Here is a 19,206-nt window from a genome sequence, read left to right on the forward strand (position 1 = left end):
ATGTGATAATTCTTTAAATACATTGTTTTATTTAAATGTTGTATTTGTTTATTTATAATGCTGTTAGCTCCAATTTCAAGTAAAATGTTCTCTTCGAAATAAACGACAACTTTGTAGAAACAGTTAGTATCGTTTATACCGTAAACATAGAAATATTTGTACCTGTTTTCTTCGATTCTTTCGCTCTCGTTTCCAAGGGGCACTTTTAAGACTGAAGATTAATTTGAAAAAAAAAGTATTAATTCATAACTGTGTCTGGGTGAATTCATGTTGGAACAAAACTGTTTGTAAGTGAAGATGCATGGGAAAAAAATGCATGGCGCGCGCTAAAATAAGTCTGGAAAAATACACAGTACCTCGGAATCACCTACAGATCTCATCACACTTAAATTAAGTCAGCATGGTTATTTGGGTAAAACGAGATATATATATATATATATATATATATATATATATATATATATATATATATATATATATATATATATATATATATATATAATGCATATTGGCGTCTGATTCCGAAACTCATGTCAGTAGAATCGATTTCGTTTAGCTATTCCTGAAAGCTGTCCAGCAGGCACTGAGTTTTACATTGCTGGCAAGTGTCTATGGCCTGTAAACAACAGAGAAAACTTCTCCGCAGCGCAGGAGGAGTGTGGCTTATCTGGTGGGGTACTGGTCGATGTTCAGGACCAAGAAACAAATGAAGCTGTCAAAAGCATCATCAAGGAGAAGTAAAATCAATATATTTTATATTATCATAAAATTACCTTTGCGTTTCCAAAATTGCGAATCTATTTTATAGCTTGGTACGTACATGGAGTCTGGTTTAAGTAAGTTTTATTTCCAACCGGAAATCAGAGTTGAACTAAAAGCCGACGTAATTAAAAAAATACAGATTAAGTAAGATATTGTAGAGTTAGTTAGATATTGTAAACGCTAGGCTAGATGAATTCAGAAAAAATAAGAAAAGATAAAAAATTCGATACACTTTGGAAAACATAATTATATCAGTCAGCAAGATTAAATACGGGTTGGTCGGGTTTGAACCTATGAATATTTGTTCCAGTTTTACTTAATTCACGGATAAACTTTGTTGTTTTACAAATATATGTGTTTCGTTTGTTTATGCTGCTTCTTAATAATGTGAAATCAAGATTTAGAATTAGTTAGATATTTTACATGTATTAATTTTCATGGCGACGCTAATTTTTTTTTGTGAATGTTAGCAAAGAATTTGCGCAAAAATGTTCAGTGATCTCACCAAAACTAAATGATTCATTCTATATTTTAGAAATTTTAATCATGGGGCATGGATAGGAGTACATGACATGACGGAAACATCTCGATATACAAATATGTTTAATCAGACAATTCAGTTTTCAAACTGGACGGATATTGAACTAGACGAAAAGGACAAACAATGCATCAAAGTTGAATGTGTTCAGATGGACACGGTCGGCAAATGGATGGATGTTTGTTGTTCAAACAGTCTTCCTGCAATTTGTTCCAAACAATTATTACGTAAGTTTCTACAAATATATGTACAAGTACATACGCAGGAATGCTCTATGATAATGTTTTGATCAAAATTTCATATTTCCGTTCTGAAAAGTTAAAAAAAAAGCATTTTCTAGAATCTTATCATTATCATTATTTAAAAATATTTCTATTTGCTTATTATATATGTATATATCTATGCAGTGTGCATCGTTCCGATCCTTTCGAATTGACGTTTAACTGTATTCCATCTGTATCTCAAACGACCGTGTATAGTGCGCCACCAGCGCTCTATAGGGTCCGGTCGTCATCGAAAGCAAGATTTTTGTCTTGCTTAGATGGCAGAGCGGGCTTGAAGAGGTTCCATAGGTCTTGAGATTAAGTGCCGGTCGGGGCGGAGGTTGAGCTTCAATATACTGAATTAATATCTAATAAACTTGAAGATGAAAAATTAAATAAATCTAGTTAGCAAATACTGGTAATTTAATGAGAAAAGTAAGATTGTTTACTTGTTGTTTATGATACATGTATTAAGGTTTTGATAATCTCGATCCGCGTTTAAAACAGTCGCAGTGCTTTTTTTCAGAATTCAATACGTCAGATGTTACGAAAATATCTAAACAAACATCGGCATCACAATCAACACAATTGACAAAGCAACAAACTATGTCACAATCAACACAGTGGACAACTATGGGTCAATATTCAACAAAACCGACTGAACAACAAACTGCATCACAACCAACACAATGGACAGAACAACAAACTACGTCACAATCAACGAAATCAAACTTAAATTTAGCATCATCTTTAACAGTACAAATATCAACTACGCTGGCTGATGGAAGTTCGACAGCAGACGATATTCTGACTTCAGGGTCACAATTATCAACGGTTACAAATGCGACGCAGCAATCATCACAAACGGTTGAATCAGCATCTGTAACTTTGGACTCTACAGGTCCGACCTCAGAACTCCCATCTTCTCCACAAATAACGAAGACAACAGAACCATATTCTTCAGCCACACACTCAGAACTCACTCACACCTCACAATCAATGACAAATTCAGATGAGCAATCAACGACATCGAAATCGTCAACTGAATCCCAAACAACGCCATCAACAAAACCTACAAGAGGTCTGTATTCTGTCTGAACTCTTCTTTCTACCTTACATGTACGATTTTATTTTTTATGAAATCATTTCCATGTTTTACCATTCCACCATGTCTAAACGCAAAGATCCTTTAACAAGTACCGATATATACGTTGTTTTGCGTCTTTTGCAAATTTTGAATTTCATGTTACAATATTGTCATGCTGTAAATTTTGAATTTACCGGGTGGCAGTAAATACAAAATTTACAACACAATTATAAATATTGTATTACTGTCACCCGGTAAATTCAAAGTTTACAACATGACAATACATGTATATAAACTACAACTGACTGGATAATCTAAACTGACCCTATTAAAGTGGCATGGTCACGATTTCGGTCAAATTCTATTTTTCTGTTTTCATTATTTAAAATGCTTTAGGGAAGCATTTCTAATGATCAAATGAAATTTGAGAGTCAGTCGTAAAGTTATAAGCAAGACACAGGGCTCACAATTCTTTGTCATGTAAACAACGCTCGTGCTCTTTTTTGTTTACATAGGTTCAATATACCAGTAAAAAATCTTTTTCAAGCTGATTTGTTTACCTTCTTATCCATTTTAAGCATAAATAAATAGTTTCTTACGTTTAACACATACATTTTAGGTCTTAAATTGGAATTTTCACTTCAACATTTAAAATGTAAACAGAGGCTTTGTTTTCATAGCAAAGAATTGCAAGCTCTGTAACTTGCTTATAACTCAACGAATAACACTCAAATTTTGGTTGCCTATTAAAAATTAAAAAAAACATTTTGGTTGTTTTAGACTGTTTCTGTCCTTGTGAACGTACCAAGAACCTACTTATCATTAAAAACGAAGCGCAGTTAAAAGCAAAAATAGACATGATGAGAAAAGACCTTGCTGTGAATAAGCCACTACTGTCCAGCTCCATTCGAAGAAAGATTTCGGTCTCGGACTCGCGACCTTCCTCCATTGTGATTGGTTCCACTTTAGGGATCTCCTTGCTAACGCTGGTGTTGGTTTTGATTTTTGTGAGCGATTTTCATCACCTTGTCACGGACATTCGGCATGGATTAATAAATACTCGACGAGCATTGTTGTTCCTCAAAAATCACGTGGGCAATGTTAAAAACAGAACCATCTTTGCTAGTCAAGACTTTTCCGGTCAAACCCGCTCCCCAGAAAACAGCGGACCTGACCGAAAACACCTGGCTTTTGACAAGAGGAGTGGACCAAAAATTCCTCGGCACGATTACACGAGTATCAAAAGCTTTGTCTTCTGTAACAAGTGAAACTTTGCATTATTTTCAACTTATGAATTATATAGTTCTGTCTGCGAGATTTAGAATTTGATGTTTCTAACATTTATGCAACCCCCCCCCCCCCCTCCCCCCCCCCCCCCCCCCATTGTTCTCGTTATTTTCTCCATATACATCACAGTGTGTGTAAAAATAAAATATAGGAATTTCATTTCAAATATAGAGCTATTTACTAGTACATAATGAATTTATAAATTACAAGAAATATTGTAGACGTTTTCTTGTTCTTTGTTTAAAAATAAAGCTTTGTATCTTTCAATGTATTTATTTCTCATTGAATTTTTCTCTCACCACTCTAACCAGAAGGAAAACATTACTAGACATAAAACACGTATTATGTTTTTACAAATCTACATGTACATCACATAAACAAAATCTTCAAATGAGAAAAGCATTAATTATTTTCACTTTGTTGTCTTAATGTATGAAATAGCATGATGCAGCAACGTAATACAATACGGACAGGTATGTAATGTACATTCAAAAGGTTTAACTTTGTCTATCATATTTACGTGCGATGTTTGAAATAGAATTTTAATATATCACCGTCTCCGAATACATATATTTTGATGATGGGTCAATGTCTCCTATATGAATTTAACGTATCATGGTTTTCAAGACTGTAACTATGCTACGTTATTAATTAAAATTAGACTTGTTAAACCGCTCCTCTATACTATACTATAGTCTAATCTAAATAAGATTGTGCTTTGTTTGCCATTTCTCTCCTTATATATAACATATATTTGAAATGATATACAAGCATGATAAATATTTCGAATCATACTTTCATTGTTCATTGTTCATATTTTATCAAAATGGTGTCCAGTTTTTCCGCATTTCACTGTGTACATTATGCCGACCTGAAATGACAATGATAACGCTTACGTTAAATAAATGATTTTTAGCATTAAATGTTTTATTCCAACTATTCCATTTAATCTTCTAAGTGTTTCAAAGTGGCATGGCTACGATTTTGGTTAAAATCTATTTTTCCGTTTTTGGGAGTTGATTTTAATCAACTCTCCTATGCAGTTACTCTGGCAAACCGAAAGTGAAACAGTGTTTGGACCTAAGCACAAAACATCACCGCTGACAAGACGTAGTTCTTGAAAATAATAGAAAAATTCGATGTAATGTATGCTGGAGCATTGTTCTTCAAGGAAACTTATCTATAAACACTTTAAAAATAGTCAGATTTTATATAATACGAACAATTTAGATATTTTTGTAGTCTCATGTATCCCTACGCCAGAGTTTAATACAGTCTCGTTCAACCAAACGCTCGGCTGTCTTCGTAAATCTCCGACAAGCAGAAAGGCTCTCTTGCTTGTCTGAGATTAACGGAGACAGCCGAACGTATAGTTAAACGAGACTATATTTAGAGTTTGATGTCAATAGTGTTTAGATCTATACAATTTTTAGAATTGTTTCGATTACTAATACATAGTTTGAAATCTATCCTTAAATATTACACATGATTCATATGAGGTTTCTCGAAATTCTTGCCGGAAAAGTTTAATAATTCATATTATAAAAAAGTGCGTATTTCAAATACCGACTAGAAACTAATTTCCATGCAAGATAAGTTGATTTCTAAATAAATGATAATCGATAAAATCAACTCCCGTCAGTACTTCAGTACTTTGATTAATGTTTACAATGCTTCAGTAAAGAATCAACCGACAATTGGGAGTTAAAGTCGTCCTGCGTTAGCAAGTTATAAAGAGCACAATTCTTAAAAAACAAAGTTCATGCTATGTTTCCTTTTTTTTTAAAGAAAATTTCTGGATTAGACTTAAATGAATGTGGAAAAACAAGGAACTTTTATTTATATTTAAAGCGAATTTGCAGAAAGAAAAATCAGCTTGAAAATAACTTTTACCGGTATATTGTACCATTGTAAACAAAAAAAAGAAGAAGATATAATCCTTGTTACATAAAAAATATTTGTGAACTCTGTATCTTGCTTTATATAACTAAGACAGACACTTAAATTTTGGTTGATCATTAAAATTATGTGACTTAATCATTTTATACAATGAAAAAAGTTAAATAAAATTTTACCAAAATTGTCACCATGCCCCTTTAAAAATGTGGTTACCATTAATACTGCACATATAAATGTTCGGATTATATGATAACGAAAGTTTTTTTGCTAAACAATATGAGTATATAAAGGTGGTTTTGGTAAAAAATATATTTACTTCATTTCTCCAAAGTCGGGTAAAATCTTCACTTTATTGCAAACAAAACATCAATATATAAAAAAAATCTCTATCTTTTTCTCACTAAATATGGATTTCGTTTACTTATTTAAAGGATTATGAATAAAACCCGAAAAGTTTACAAATACGTTATAAATTGCAAGATTGAAGGGTATTCTCAGTTTTTCCTTTCTAAAGGAAACGATGGCTTGATTAATTATCATTCCGCTGACTTCATTCACAATATTTAAATCTTATGTCTAAAGCCAATTCAAAACAATGAATATTGACACAAAGAAATACCTTGATATTTCCCGGTACTGAGCTCCAGAGTTCGTAGTTAGGTATCAAGTGAACACCGCTCTGCTTCCGTACTACTTTCTGTATAACTACACCCAACACAATGTAGAAGAACACAATGGACGCAAATCTAAAAATGTCAAGAAAATCGATGTAATTACTCTCAAGTGTTGCATGTTTTGATGCTTATTAAAGATATTTTAAAATTGTTTTAATGTGTATAAGGACTTTAATGTGCATAGGGACGAGAGCAAGCTTTGTAAACGCAGATAAGTTCAGACAATCCGATTGCTAAGTACAGGAAAACAATACTTTTACATGCTTTTTATGTCAAGTCAACACAGTGCTGAATATCAACAGCAATAGCAAAATATCTCATTGCTAGGTTGATGGATTTCGATTTGATTCTTTGGTTCAAATCAAGAGCAAACTAGAAAAATATCTACTCAAATTATACTTTTATATTTAACAGGCTTACCCAATGAGAATTATTGATCCTGCAGATATTTTGGAACTGTTGTTTCTGCAAACTAGTTTGGTTGAAATATTTATCTCCTGAAAAAAGAAGTATAAGCGGTCGTGAAATTTGCATGGCTTATTAACAGTTTATCAAAATTGTTGTTTGGAAATGATTTTGTATCGTCTTGAATAAAAACTGTATGTATTAACTTCATATCCGTATATATCTTTTTCATCACATGCAAATTGACCTTTGATGTAAGCCAAATTAAGTCATCAATTTCTTGAAACGTAAGATACTATGCTTAAATATGGAGCAGAGCAGTTTGGGGCGGGAATGTTCAACTTCAAAACTTTTTAAAAGCAACAGCACTAGTTTTTGGTAGCCTTTAGAATTTACACAAATAAGTTATAGCTTATCGTTAGAAACAAATTTTCTCGTTGCGTACAAAGAAATCTGATAAATTATTTTCCATGGAAAAAAAAAGATGAAGCGCCATTTCCAATGACGTTAATGACTTACGTATGGTCCCCCGGCACTGCCTTTGGGGTCCATGGTTCCTAGAGTGCCCTCGTCACAGGACAGGTGTACCACGGAGATCGCCCTGTTGTAAACATCAGAAAACAACAAATCAATTAAACAATGCGCCCATAAAAGATTATATAATTTAAACAGCAGGCAGTACACATGTATGTTATGAGAGAAAAAAAAAAGAAAGTAAAGAAAATCGCCTTTAAATTGACATCAACTACACAGTAAATTTAGGATACGGAAAATATATCATTATTACTAAACATTATCAAGTTAATTCAGGACATAGTTTACTTAATAGCTTGCAGCCCTTTAGATTTCTTATATACCATTCAGTTATTCGTACAACATATTTGTTATATACAGGTAACATGCAATGTTCAGGATTTTAAAGGGGCGTGGTCACAATTTTAGTCAAATCTAATTTTTCTGTTTTTATTATTTACAATGCTGTATGAATGAATTTCTAATAATGATCAAATGAATATTGAGAGTCAGTCGTAGAGTTATAAGCAAGATATTTTGTCATGTAAACAGGCTCGTGTCCTGTTATTGTTTACATATTAGGTTCAATATACCTGTAAAAAATCTTTTTCAAACTGATTTGTCTATCTTATTATTCATTGTAAGCATAAACAATCAGTTCCTCACTATAGCGTTAAACACATTGTTTTGGTCTAAAACTGGAATTGTCACTTTAAAAACATTCACAATGTAAACAATAGCTTTCTTTACATAGCGCAGAATTGTAAGCTCTGTAACTCGCTTATAACTCAACGAATGACACCTAAATTTTCGGTTGCATTTTAAAAATGCCTTACTGAAGCATTGTAAACATTGAAATCGGAGAAATAATTTTTGACCAAAATTGTGACCATGCCCCTTTAACACTAAAAACGATCAAATTCAAAGGATGTTACGTCACTCTATTGGTGTCGACCTTGTACTCACCCACTGTCACCGTCATCATAATGTAGGTCAATGACGTCACCGTTAACCGAGAACGAGGCTGATGTCTGAGATCCCAGAGATTTATATTGCTCTATCGGCCCACTGATGGATACCATACATAACTGTAAAATAAAAACGATAATATCTATCTATCTATCTATCTATCTATCTATCTATCTATCTATCTATCTATCTATCTATCTATCTATCTGTCTGTCTGTCTGTCTGACTATCTATCTTTCTATCTATCTATCTTGAACATGTTGAATGTATTTTCAGTTATTAGTTTCATTCTATGTTTCTTTAATTTGTTTTTGGAGGTTTAGTGTGATACAGTCTACTAGACTAAGTATTCTTTCGTTCAATCTGTTTGTCTGTTTGTTTTTCCCTGTCTTTGTTTTGTTTGTTTGTTTGTTTTCTAACTTACCGCCACATTACTACATGACCCTGTTCCCTCTGTAAATCCACTACAAGCATTGAAGGAATACAGCTCATTACTGGAACCTTGTCTTAGCACATCCTGAAAACTTAAAAACGATCACATTTAACAACAATGCCATTAATTAAACACTAATTACCAATAAAGTAAGAATAAAATAAAATCAATATATTTATAAGTTTTATCATTGGATCACTAGCAATTAGTGTAAATGTTCCCCTTTCATAATAAACAATTATTTGACAGAGTGTGGGTCTGGAGAAGATATAGAGACATATAAAATATTAAAAGCTATGAATAACTTTATTACAAAGATGGGTTTTTTTTACAATACGCCTGAGAGAGAGAGAGAGAGAGAGAGAGAGAGAGAGAGAGAGAGAGAGAGAGAGAGAGAGAGAGAGAGATTTGACTTACTATGGTGTCTGATCCGTGTTGGATATAGAAGAGAGATCCACCACGAAACCGTCGGACATCTTACAGGAACATGGACTCAGCTGTTGACATGACTCGGCGGTCACAGAATTTACAATGGTCATCGCGATCAATGAAATATGGACGAGATTCTTGCACTGGCCCGACATCCTTTGATGTCTATAGTATACGATGGAGATGGCGATCGAGGGGGGAGTTTTAACTCGCTCAGATGATAGCACATGATATATCACCCTCACAGATGGAGTGAATCCGTGTGCAGGTGAATGGGTATTTATATATTACTGATAACATCTACTTGATAAAGTCATGGGTATAACCGTATATATCTATCTTCATTATATGTAGATATATGTATGAATATTATTTTAAAGATTTCAAAATTAAATGCCAAGAATACATGCAAACAAACAGACAAAATGGAAAAAAATCACAAACAAACAATTAACAAAATGAAAAGAAACAAAACAAATAAACCAAATGAAAATAAATTAGAGTTAACGTTCATTTTAACGACAAAACAACTGCACTAGCTTGTCATGTCATCTATTTAAGGGTCGGGGTTGGAAGTCCCCCCCCCCCCCCCCCCCCCCGAAAATTCAAACTTATCAAAATCAAATAGATGAATTATTGAAAATTGGCATCGACGCCCCCCCCCCCTCCCGGAATAGGAATTTATCCCTCGGACAACCCCCCCCCCAACAAAAAATAAATAAATAAATAAATAAATGGATCCGCACATGTTTGTGTCCGTATTACATCCTAAATTTTCAGTTAACGTCGAACATTATAGGAATGTACATATTAACGCAGGTCACACGAATAGACTGAAATAAAATTTATTGATTTTTTTTCTTTTTTTTTGGGGGGGGGGGGTGGTGTTGTACACTTGATAATCCTTCTCCGTTAGGGGAAAATATTAAATATTATACTATGGGTAAGAAAATTTATTTATTTATTTTATTTCGAATTCATTTTTACTGATATAATGTAGACAAAATGATATTCACTCACACATTTGTATATTCAATTGATATGTGTATTTATATACAGTTCGATGGGCCCTATAGATTTTAATGAATTTGGTGTACTTTTCTTTTGATAAGAAAAAAGTCTCCGGGCCACGTACGTAACATTTGGTAAAGTCGAACTTGTCAAAATCTGATTGGTTTTTATTTAGAAAAGTTTTGTATTACTACGCAGAAATAATGCCACGCTCTGTTAGTAATCTTTCTTATAAAGTAATTTTATGAATTAAAAATCCGACTATTTTTACAACTTAATTTTTAAATTCGTAGTATTATTTTTTCTTTTTCAGAAATTGAAGTTTAAGATGCTATTTCGTGCTTGATTTATATTTTGTCGTGCATTTATTTCCACTTTCACATTGCTCGAGGCGGTGAACAGGCAGTAGTAGGAAAACAACAAGGACTAGCCATGGCCTGGAAGAAATATCTTTGGCTGTTGACAGTTATTGCACTGCTGACAGTCAGTTCTGTGAAAGCAGAGGATGATGGTAGGTATATTTTTACTTATGCATACTTATAGGATGAAATCAATATCCGGTGCATGACGGTTCGAATTTCCTCGTTAGGATTTGGTCACCGATGCAGTGATACACTGATAACGTCTTCCTCTTACATTCTTTCGCTGACACTTAATCTATATTTGCTCGTATTTTCCAAAATCATATAATTGAATAAATAAGTGAAAAGTTTAACTCATATTTCTCAAATCATACGATTGAAGAGATAAGTTAATTACCAGTTTGCATTTGTCGATCTGTTCTTTCTGCTGTTCGGGTTTGTAATAAATGCACATCACAATGCCCTCGATGTACCGCTTATCACCGCTACTACCCAAGTTCAATTCCGATGATCGACTGTGGATGTTTGTGAAAGGGTATGGCAGTCGCCTGCTTGGACACATGCTGGTTCTCTCTGGGTACTCTGGCTTCCTGCCACATCAATGACCCCCTCTTGCAGCTAACATCTGTGCAAATTAGAGATATTAATACAAGATGTTAGAACTTGTTTATCAATCATTGTTAAATAAATATAGTAAAGGTTCAGGTTATATGTACATCTAATGTAAGAAGTCCCCTTTATTCATGCTAGAGAAGAGAATGGAGTATTACAGTAACTTCACTCTCTTATTCTGGACCCAGGTCAGCTGTTGACAGAAACTAGTCTTGTTCAGCTGTTCAGAGATCTTTGCTTGTCAGAGATTTACAAAGACAGCTGAGCATCAGATTAAACGAGACAAACAAAAAACACACTGACACGGTGCTTTTTTTTTCAAAGAACTTCTGTAACTTCTTAATTGTAAAAAGAAAAGAGCTTTTCACACAACATCATTCAGTGTAAAATCATATGAGAACTTCATACTGTAAATTCCTAATTAAACACGAGGAGTTATTATCTGCATAAAATTGTGAGAAGACCGTCTCGCAAATTCTAAAATCTTGCTTTTAATTTTCAGACACATGTAAACTACATGAAATATGATAAAATTTCAGTTTTCGTGATTTTATGTTCTCACAATTTGATGGAAAATCGTTGAATCGTCGAATTAAGTACTCGCGTATAATAAGGAATCTACAGTATATCAATAAATGCATGTGGTAGAGATGATTATTTATTCTAACACTCCGACCTTCTATGTTTTCAGAGGACGATACAGTAGAGGAAAAAGATGAGGAGAAAGAGGAATCTGACGTTCTTGTTTTAACCAAAGACAACTTTGACAAGGTTATCAATGATAATGACAATGTAATGGTGGAATTCTATGCCCCCTGGTAAGGATAATACATTTTGAATTGTTCAATTACCAGATTGAATATTCTTACAACCCTTTAATTAAGCTTGAAAAATTCAACACACATAATCTCTGATTATATCCTATTTTACATGATGATAAATATCAACTGATTCCTCCCAATCATGTGCTCTTGCTATTTTTTTAATGAATTTCTTTAAAGCTCTTGCTTTACTCAGGTATCAAGATTTTTATGTATTTACTGAATGATCTTTAATTTTAGGTGTGGACATTGTAAATCCTTAGAACCACTTTATGCCAAGGCAGCCCAGGTCCTGAAGACTTGGGACCCCCCAGTTCCCCTTGCTAAAGTCGATGCTACCATAGAATCTGACTTGGCATCAAGGTATGTAGTTGAGTAAAAACCTAGCTATCTTATATTAGATGTTAAAAATGCATTTGGTTGACCGAGATTCATTTGACATGACATTACATGATTTTCCAGATTAATTATTTTCAATCATTCATCTGCTAAGATATGGTCTGATGCTTTCTTTTGAAGGTTTCCAGGTTGATAAACTTTTGTTATTTTTTGTATCATATGCTTTGTTAACTTAAAATTTTGATTTATTTCCCTTTTTAACATCATTGTTACTGAATATAAAATAAGTGGGTGTCGATAGGGTCTTGAGAAGTAAATTTTATACCTTCATAAAGTCATTTTGTATAAACTCATGTGTATATACTTTATACAGAGAAATATTTGCCCTAGTTTTATTATCACTCCTATTGCCCTTATTGTCAGCAGCTGAATTTAAGACTGGATGAATTCTAAATTTTCAAACTATCTTTCTTTAAACGCAACTATGTCTGAGTAAATTCAGGATGGGGCAAAAATAACCCTGTATATAGTACCATCTAATCGTTAACACTGTCAAATGAAATCACTTTCAGTGACCTACATGCTATAAATTGGTCTACTTTATTGTGTTTCAGATTTGATGTGAGTGGCTACCCAACTCTAAAGTTCTTCAAGAAAGGTGTACCTTATGATTATGATGATGCCAGAACTACTGAAGGTAAATTATCATAATCTTGTACTTATTACCGAAGTACCAAGTTTCCACCCATAGATTTTTGTTTTGAGGTAAATACTGTAAAAATGTTTGGTAAAATAAAATTATTGTTATAACCCCGCTCCGAATTATACCCCTGCTCAGAAGGAGAGGGGGTATACTGTTTTACCCTTGTGTGTCTGTCTGTCTGTCCGTCCATAACAAAAATTTCTGTCGCATTTATCTCAGCAACTATTTATCACAGATGCTTGACATTTTTACACAGTGTTTGTTAAGGCATGCCATATCGTTGGATATATTTTTGTACCAATCGGACGTCAACTTCCTGTTAAATGACAACTTTGCTTATTTTTAACCAAAATTTTCAAACAAATTTTCAAACAAAATTCTCAGCAACTATTTATCGCAGATGCTTGAAATTTTTACACAATATTTGTATAGGCATGCCATATCGTGGGATATATTTTTGTACCAATCAGACGTCAACTTCCTGTTAAATGACGACTTTGTTTATTTTTAGCCAAAATTTTCAAACATATTTTAGTCATAGAATTTTCAGCAACTGTTTATCGCAGATGCTTGAAATTTTTACACAGTATTTGTATAGGCATGCTATATCGTTGGATGTATTTTTGTATCAATCGGACGTCAACTTCCTGTTTAATGAGTACTTTGTTTATTTTTAGCCAAAATTTTCAAACAAATTTCCGTCAAAAATTTCTCAGCAACTATTTATCGCAGGTGCTTGCAATTTTAACACACTATCTGCTTTGGCATGCCATATGGAGGGATATATTTTTGTATCAATCGGACGTCAACTTCCTGTTAAATAATGACATTGTTTATTTTTAGCCAAAATTTTCAAACAAATTTTCATGAAAGATTTCTCAGCAGCTATTTATCGCAGTTGCTTGAAATTTTAACACACTATTTGTATAGGCATGACATATTGTGGGATATATTTCTGTACCAATCGGATAAAAAACATTTTTTAAGGGATTGCGTTAGTTATATATATGGCTTGTAATTTTTTTTTAAAGAGTGAAATAGCTTGTAAAAAAAATATGTGGTAATAAAACATACCAGTAACCTTTTTTCTTGCAAGATTTTATATGTTATTCTGTAAAGAAACCTCAAAATATGTATTTTTTTTTGCTTTAACAGATAAATAAAAATTCTTATAACCTTTTCACAATGAGTAAAGTGTGGAATGTTGAAAAATTAATTGAAGATTTTTGTAAAGAACATTGATTTCTTAACTTCAAAACAAACTTCAAAACAAATACCAATTGTAAACCATTTTCAAGATACAAATAACAAAACAAGTTTATTCATTTCAAATGGCAAATGGTCATTTTACATTGAATACAGCCTTGAGATAATACGCTATAGTGTGCACTGTGGTTATTGTAAGCCACCATTTTGGGAGAAGAGTTAAGGGTGACCTAGACTAGTTATTTGTGACCCTGAGTTTTATAAATGTTTTTTAGGTCTGATACGGTATGTCAAGGAAAGATCAGACCCCGATTGGAAACCCCCTCCAGAGGCCGTTGTGACCTTGACCAAGGACAACTTCAAGGACTTTATCAACAATGACCTGAGCTTAGTCGAGTTCTATGCCCCATGGTTAGTATTGGCTTCATCACTTATGTTTGGTACAGCCAATCAGTATTTTAATGACTGTCTCCCTTTTTTTAGAATTCATTTTTTTTTTAAAGATATACATGTATTATTATTATACCAGTATGAATCTATGAAATGTATATGAATATTAAAATGCCATTTTATTATAACAGAATACATTGTTTATCAGTGTAGACATTTGATGAGCACTTCCTGTCTTGAATTTTTATGCATATACTCTGTACTTTTAAATGTGATAAAACACCATATGAATCTGTAGCTAGATTGTTTCAGAAAGGGAAATAACCTTTGTAAACGTAAAGTTTGTCGAAAAATTGGTCAGCTTTGTATTTCACAATTTTATTTGGAGATGAAATGCCATAATAGATTGTTTCCATATATTGCTAGATTGTTTCCCAAAGGGAAATAACTTTCTCAAACAAACTGATTGTCTGAAAATTAGCTCACCTTGTAGTTCCATGTTTTATAAAACAGGTGTGGTCACTGCAAGGCTCTGGCGCCTTCCTATGAGAAAGCAGCCAAACAGCTGAACATCCAGTCAGAGCCTATACCCCTGGGAAAAGTAGATGCCACGGTGGAAACGGAGCTAGCCTCAGAGTATGAGGTCTCGGGGTACCCCACCCTCTTCCTGTTCAGGAAAGGGAAGAAATATGAATACAATGGACCCAGGGATGAAACTGGTAACTAAAGGAATAAAATCAATGAATTACTGGGAAGGGCTGGTCAAAGGACCAGCATATTCTTATTTATTTATTTTTTTGGGGGGGGGGGGGTCTGCATGTAAAATTATGAATATTTTTTATGTTCTCTAACATTTTTCATTTAATTTTGACTTACTCTTATTTCAATCATAAATAATCCTTAAAATCAATTAAAAAAAAAAAAACCTAAAACTAAAAATCTAATATTTTCAGTTGCATTACACATATATGCCATATGCTCACTGTTTTGTCATTTTCAGGTATTGTGAACTATATGATCATGCAACAGGGAGAGGCCTCAAAACTGAAACTGAGTGTGAAGGATGTGAAGTCATCCATGAAACAGGATGAAATCTATGTCATGGGGTTCTTTGACAACCTCAATGATCCCAAACTCAGGATGTACATGGATGCAGGTATGTGGAGAGTGGGAAGTGGATAATTTTGTCCTCATTCAGAAAAAAATTTGAATAAATCGCTTAATCTATGCAGTGTTTCAAAAATCAACTCCTCTTTGTGATGAGTTAATACAGGGGAAGAAAAACTCTTGTCCTTTGAGCAGCAAAGTTTAAATGGTGCTTTTTTCCCCCAGCAAACGCAATGCGTGAAGAGTTTTCCTTTGGCCACACCTTGGATCCAAAGATCCTTGATGCCTACAAAACCAATCCCCAGACCCTCCTAGTTTTCACACCCGAGAGATATTATACCAAATATGAACCTAAGTGGCATGTTATGAAACTGGTAAGGGAATTGAAATAGGTAATCATTAAAAAGGGTTTTGAAATGCCAACCTGATTCAGTATTTTGTAAAATAAGAACTGTCATCTAATTCAGATTAGATTTAATTTTTAAGTGATTTTGATTGGTTAGAGCTGAAACAATTCAAAATACATGAAAATAATTTTGAACAGATAATCTTTATTCCATATAACTGGTGGTTTTTCTGATATTGATTATGATTGGTTAGTAATAATTCTGAGTGGATCTTTACATCTATCTTAATATCATCTACAGGACGATATTAAAGATGACGGAGACATTGTGGAGTTTGTCCGTAAGCGAGAGGTTCCATTGGTCGGTCAGTACAAGGCTAACAACATCAAGCTGTACCAGAAGTACCGCCCACTCTGCTTCGTCTTCTACACCGTGGACTGGAGCTTTGACCACAGAGACGGTAAGGTTGTGTGTTAGGGGTGAGGAGTTGGGGAGGGGGGGGGGGGGGGGGGGGGTAGAGCAGGGATCATGGGTGAGGGGAGGGGTGTTACTGGTATTCAACATGAAGGACTGTGGTAGTTATCTTGCTGTATTGTACATGTTTATTATTGAGTAGGTCTGCTTGATTTGTAAGTTTAGAAAATGAGGGATAAATACTGTATAAATCAAAGTGAAGAGATATTGTTTGTTAGAAAGCGAGGGAGACCCCCTCCTTTGTTACCCAGTTTGATAATATATAAATGTAATTTGTGCATACTTTTTCCTCTTCTGATTTTTAACCAATTTATTCAAGGGCTGACAGGTTGCCTTACATTTAATTATTTTAATATATACCCTAATTTATTTAAGTCATTTAGCTTGAGAGAAGTATTTCCTATACTCAAACTTTAGATAGAGATACAGATTTTTTACAGTCACTTAAGTTATTCAACTGATCCTTTGTAAACTTTTCTTCACAATATTTATTTTGGCATTGAAAAAGAAGAAACATACATGTATCATGTCTCAAATTTATAGACATTTATTTGATTTAACTTAAATAATGTACAGACATTTAATTGTTTAGACAGCGTAGTTCATAGCAATTTATCCCTCTCTGTTTAATATCCATCAGAAAGGTTTTAAGCAGTAGTTCTTTAAATGCAGAATTACTTCTCTACTTTACAATTATTTGCCAAGGTCAAGGTCAATCCAAAAACTTTTTAAAATAAAATATGTAATGAAAGCGTTATGAAAAGTTTATTTTCTTTTTACAGCTACCCAGTTATGGAGGAATAAGGTTGCCAAAATTGCCAACAATCACAAAGAGGTTAAATTTGCCATCGCCGACGAAGATGAACACAGTCACTTGTTAGCTGAGTTTGGATTGGACGATTCTGGAGAGGAAATCAACATCGCCTGTTATGGCCCTGACGGAAAGAAATATCCAATGGAGCCTATGGAAGAATGGGAGGATGATGAGGTGGAGGAATACATCACCAAAATGAAGAAAGGTAGTAAAGAGATGAAGTAGGGTGTCTGTATGTGGATGTTGATGCATTATATGTTTTAGTGAGGTAGATCTACAGTTGGACTAAGGTATACTTTGCATAAAAATGAACATTACACGTATATTATGAGGATATTCATTGAGATCAAATATAGATAAATTTCAGTATTCCATTTGTATGATATGCAAAAGAATTGAAAGATTCTGAGTTAATGAAAAAAGAGTGTATGATGTCCACCATTACGCGATCTCTGATACATTCATTATGGTTGGTTTTAGAAAAGTTTACTGATAAAAGTGATAAAAATTATGAAATAAAAAAAATACCAATATAAACCAATCTAGACATTAAATATGGAAAAATTGAAAAATAAATTATAAAAATTTTGAGCTCAAATCATGCCTAGGATTAGAATTCCACACCACTGTAATTGTACATTTATTTATAATTTCTTTTTATTTGTTTGTTAAGGTAAACTGACCCCTCACCTGAAGTCCCAGCCTATCCCAAAACGACAGGACAGCCCAGTGAAAACCGTGGTCGGCAAATCTTTCGACAAAATTGTTAAAGACAAGTCAAAGGACGTATTAATTGAGTTGTATGCACCTTGGTGTGGCCATTGCAAACAACTGGAGCCTATCTATAAAGAACTGGCAACCAAAGTCAAAAAGGAGAAAAATCTAGTGATAGCCAAAATGGACGCCACTGCTAACGATGTACCTGAGGCGTTTAAAGCTGAGGGATTCCCCACGATATATTTTGCGCCTTCTGACAATAAAGAAAATCCTGTGAAATATAGCGGTGGAAGGACGGTAGACGATTTTATGAAATATCTGAAGGAGCATGCTACTGTAGCCTTTAAAGGAAAAGATGAGTTATAATACTGTTGTGTGATAGGTTATAGAGTAAATGGATGTGTTTATGTAGAGGTACTTTTGTTACAGAATGAAATTTGCAAAGCTAATCTTTACCAAATTGTTAGAAAAAAACCTTTATTTATATACACCAATATTAGCAAAAATATAATAATATACAAAGATAAGGGAAAGGATGAAATGCAATAGGTAATAGACTATAGTTTTGCAGGATGAAATATAAGGTACATGTAATCTATTGCTCAAAAGTTGATTTTTTTTTTTACAGCGTATAAAGGGATTTTGTTAGACTTTTGTTATAATTTTTGTAGTTTACTTTACAAAATTAATCAAACGAGATTTCTTTCAATCTGAAATTTGTTTATAGCGAGCGCAGCTCGCCGGCGCACAGCGCCGGCGCGAAGCGAGCTCTACCAGCAAGGCGTGTGTGAATAGAAAATTCGGACTATTTGCACATTCATTCAACGGATTTTTTTGGCGTCGGTAAATCGGACCAGTAATGCATTGTTTTAATCGTCCCAGTAGTTCCCTGTAATTATGGTTTCCCATTACACACTCTCACGAGAACAAGATAAAAGACTGTGTACATGCATATTGTAAATATACTGCCGACACAACGCAAATTCCATTTCATAAGACTAACGGAGTTATCGTCCTTTCGAGTGACGTCACAATGGATTTCTT

General features: G+C 33.7%; 3 protein-coding genes across 3 annotated transcripts; 2 read left to right on the plus strand and 1 right to left on the minus strand.

Annotated features, from left to right (window-relative positions):
- The first annotated feature begins 564 nt into the window (after positions 1–564).
- On the plus strand, positions 565–3,918 carry LOC105322345 (uncharacterized). The gene is made up of 4 exons (XM_020064870.3): positions 565–737; positions 1,298–1,527; positions 2,090–2,644; positions 3,431–3,918. The coding sequence occupies exons 2-4, from the start codon at positions 1,335–1,337 to the stop codon at positions 3,916–3,918; spliced, it is 1,236 nt and encodes a 411-aa protein (XP_019920429.3). The 5' UTR covers positions 565–737; positions 1,298–1,334.
- A 272-nt stretch (positions 3,919–4,190) lies between these two features.
- LOC105322319 (cation-dependent mannose-6-phosphate receptor) lies at positions 4,191–9,607 on the minus strand. Its single transcript, XM_011420958.4, has 7 exons — positions 9,248–9,607; positions 8,822–8,921; positions 8,395–8,516; positions 7,435–7,516; positions 6,931–7,007; positions 6,456–6,582; positions 4,191–4,808 (listed from the first exon to the last, which is right to left on the minus strand). The coding sequence occupies exons 1-7, from the start codon at positions 9,412–9,414 to the stop codon at positions 4,749–4,751; spliced, it is 735 nt and encodes a 244-aa protein (XP_011419260.3). The 5' UTR covers positions 9,415–9,607; the 3' UTR covers positions 4,191–4,748.
- Positions 9,608–10,627: 1,020 nt separating this feature from the next.
- LOC105322320 (protein disulfide-isomerase A4) lies at positions 10,628–18,670 on the plus strand. Its single transcript, XM_034454297.2, has 11 exons — positions 10,628–10,781; positions 11,936–12,062; positions 12,306–12,428; positions 13,019–13,101; positions 14,589–14,724; positions 15,217–15,422; positions 15,704–15,859; positions 16,036–16,184; positions 16,458–16,617; positions 17,414–17,650; positions 18,119–18,670. The coding sequence occupies exons 1-11, from the start codon at positions 10,703–10,705 to the stop codon at positions 18,526–18,528; spliced, it is 1,866 nt and encodes a 621-aa protein (XP_034310188.2). The 5' UTR covers positions 10,628–10,702; the 3' UTR covers positions 18,529–18,670.
- The last annotated feature ends 536 nt before the right edge of the window (positions 18,671–19,206 follow it).

The sequence above is a fragment of the Magallana gigas genome, chromosome 10 (assembly GCF_963853765.1).
Source record: "Magallana gigas chromosome 10, xbMagGiga1.1, whole genome shotgun sequence".
In the NCBI taxonomy this organism is placed as follows: domain Eukaryota; kingdom Metazoa; phylum Mollusca; class Bivalvia; order Ostreida; family Ostreidae; genus Magallana; species Magallana gigas.

What these genes read in the sequence shown, in the direction of transcription:
- LOC105322345 (XM_020064870.3), top strand. Translation starts at nt 1,335, where the DNA reads ATGACGGAAACATCTCGATATACAAATATGTTTAATCAGACAATTCAG. An exon ending in TTGTTCCAAACAATTATTAC is followed by an intron (nt 1,528 to 2,089) that starts GTAAGTTTCTAC and finishes GCTTTTTTTCAG; the next exon opens with AATTCAATACGTCAGATGTT. An exon ending in ATCAACAAAACCTACAAGAG is followed by an intron (nt 2,645 to 3,430) that starts GTCTGTATTCTG and finishes TGGTTGTTTTAG; the next exon opens with ACTGTTTCTGTCCTTGTGAA.
- LOC105322319 (XM_011420958.4), bottom strand. Translation starts at nt 9,414, where the DNA reads ATGTCGGGCCAGTGCAAGAATCTCGTCCATATTTCATTGATCGCGATG. An exon ending in GGTCATGTAGTAATGTGGCG is followed by an intron (nt 8,517 to 8,821) that starts GTAAGTTAGAAA and finishes TTTATTTTACAG; the next exon opens with TTATGTATGGTATCCATCAG. An exon ending in TATGATGACGGTGACAGTGG is followed by an intron (nt 7,517 to 8,394) that starts GTGAGTACAAGG and finishes TGTTTACAACAG; the next exon opens with GGCGATCTCCGTGGTACACC.
- LOC105322320 (XM_034454297.2), top strand. Translation starts at nt 10,703, where the DNA reads ATGGCCTGGAAGAAATATCTTTGGCTGTTGACAGTTATTGCACTGCTG. An exon ending in TGTGAAAGCAGAGGATGATG is followed by an intron (nt 10,782 to 11,935) that starts GTAGGTATATTT and finishes CTATGTTTTCAG; the next exon opens with AGGACGATACAGTAGAGGAA. An exon ending in CATCACCAAAATGAAGAAAG is followed by an intron (nt 17,651 to 18,118) that starts GTAGTAAAGAGA and finishes TTGTTTGTTAAG; the next exon opens with GTAAACTGACCCCTCACCTG.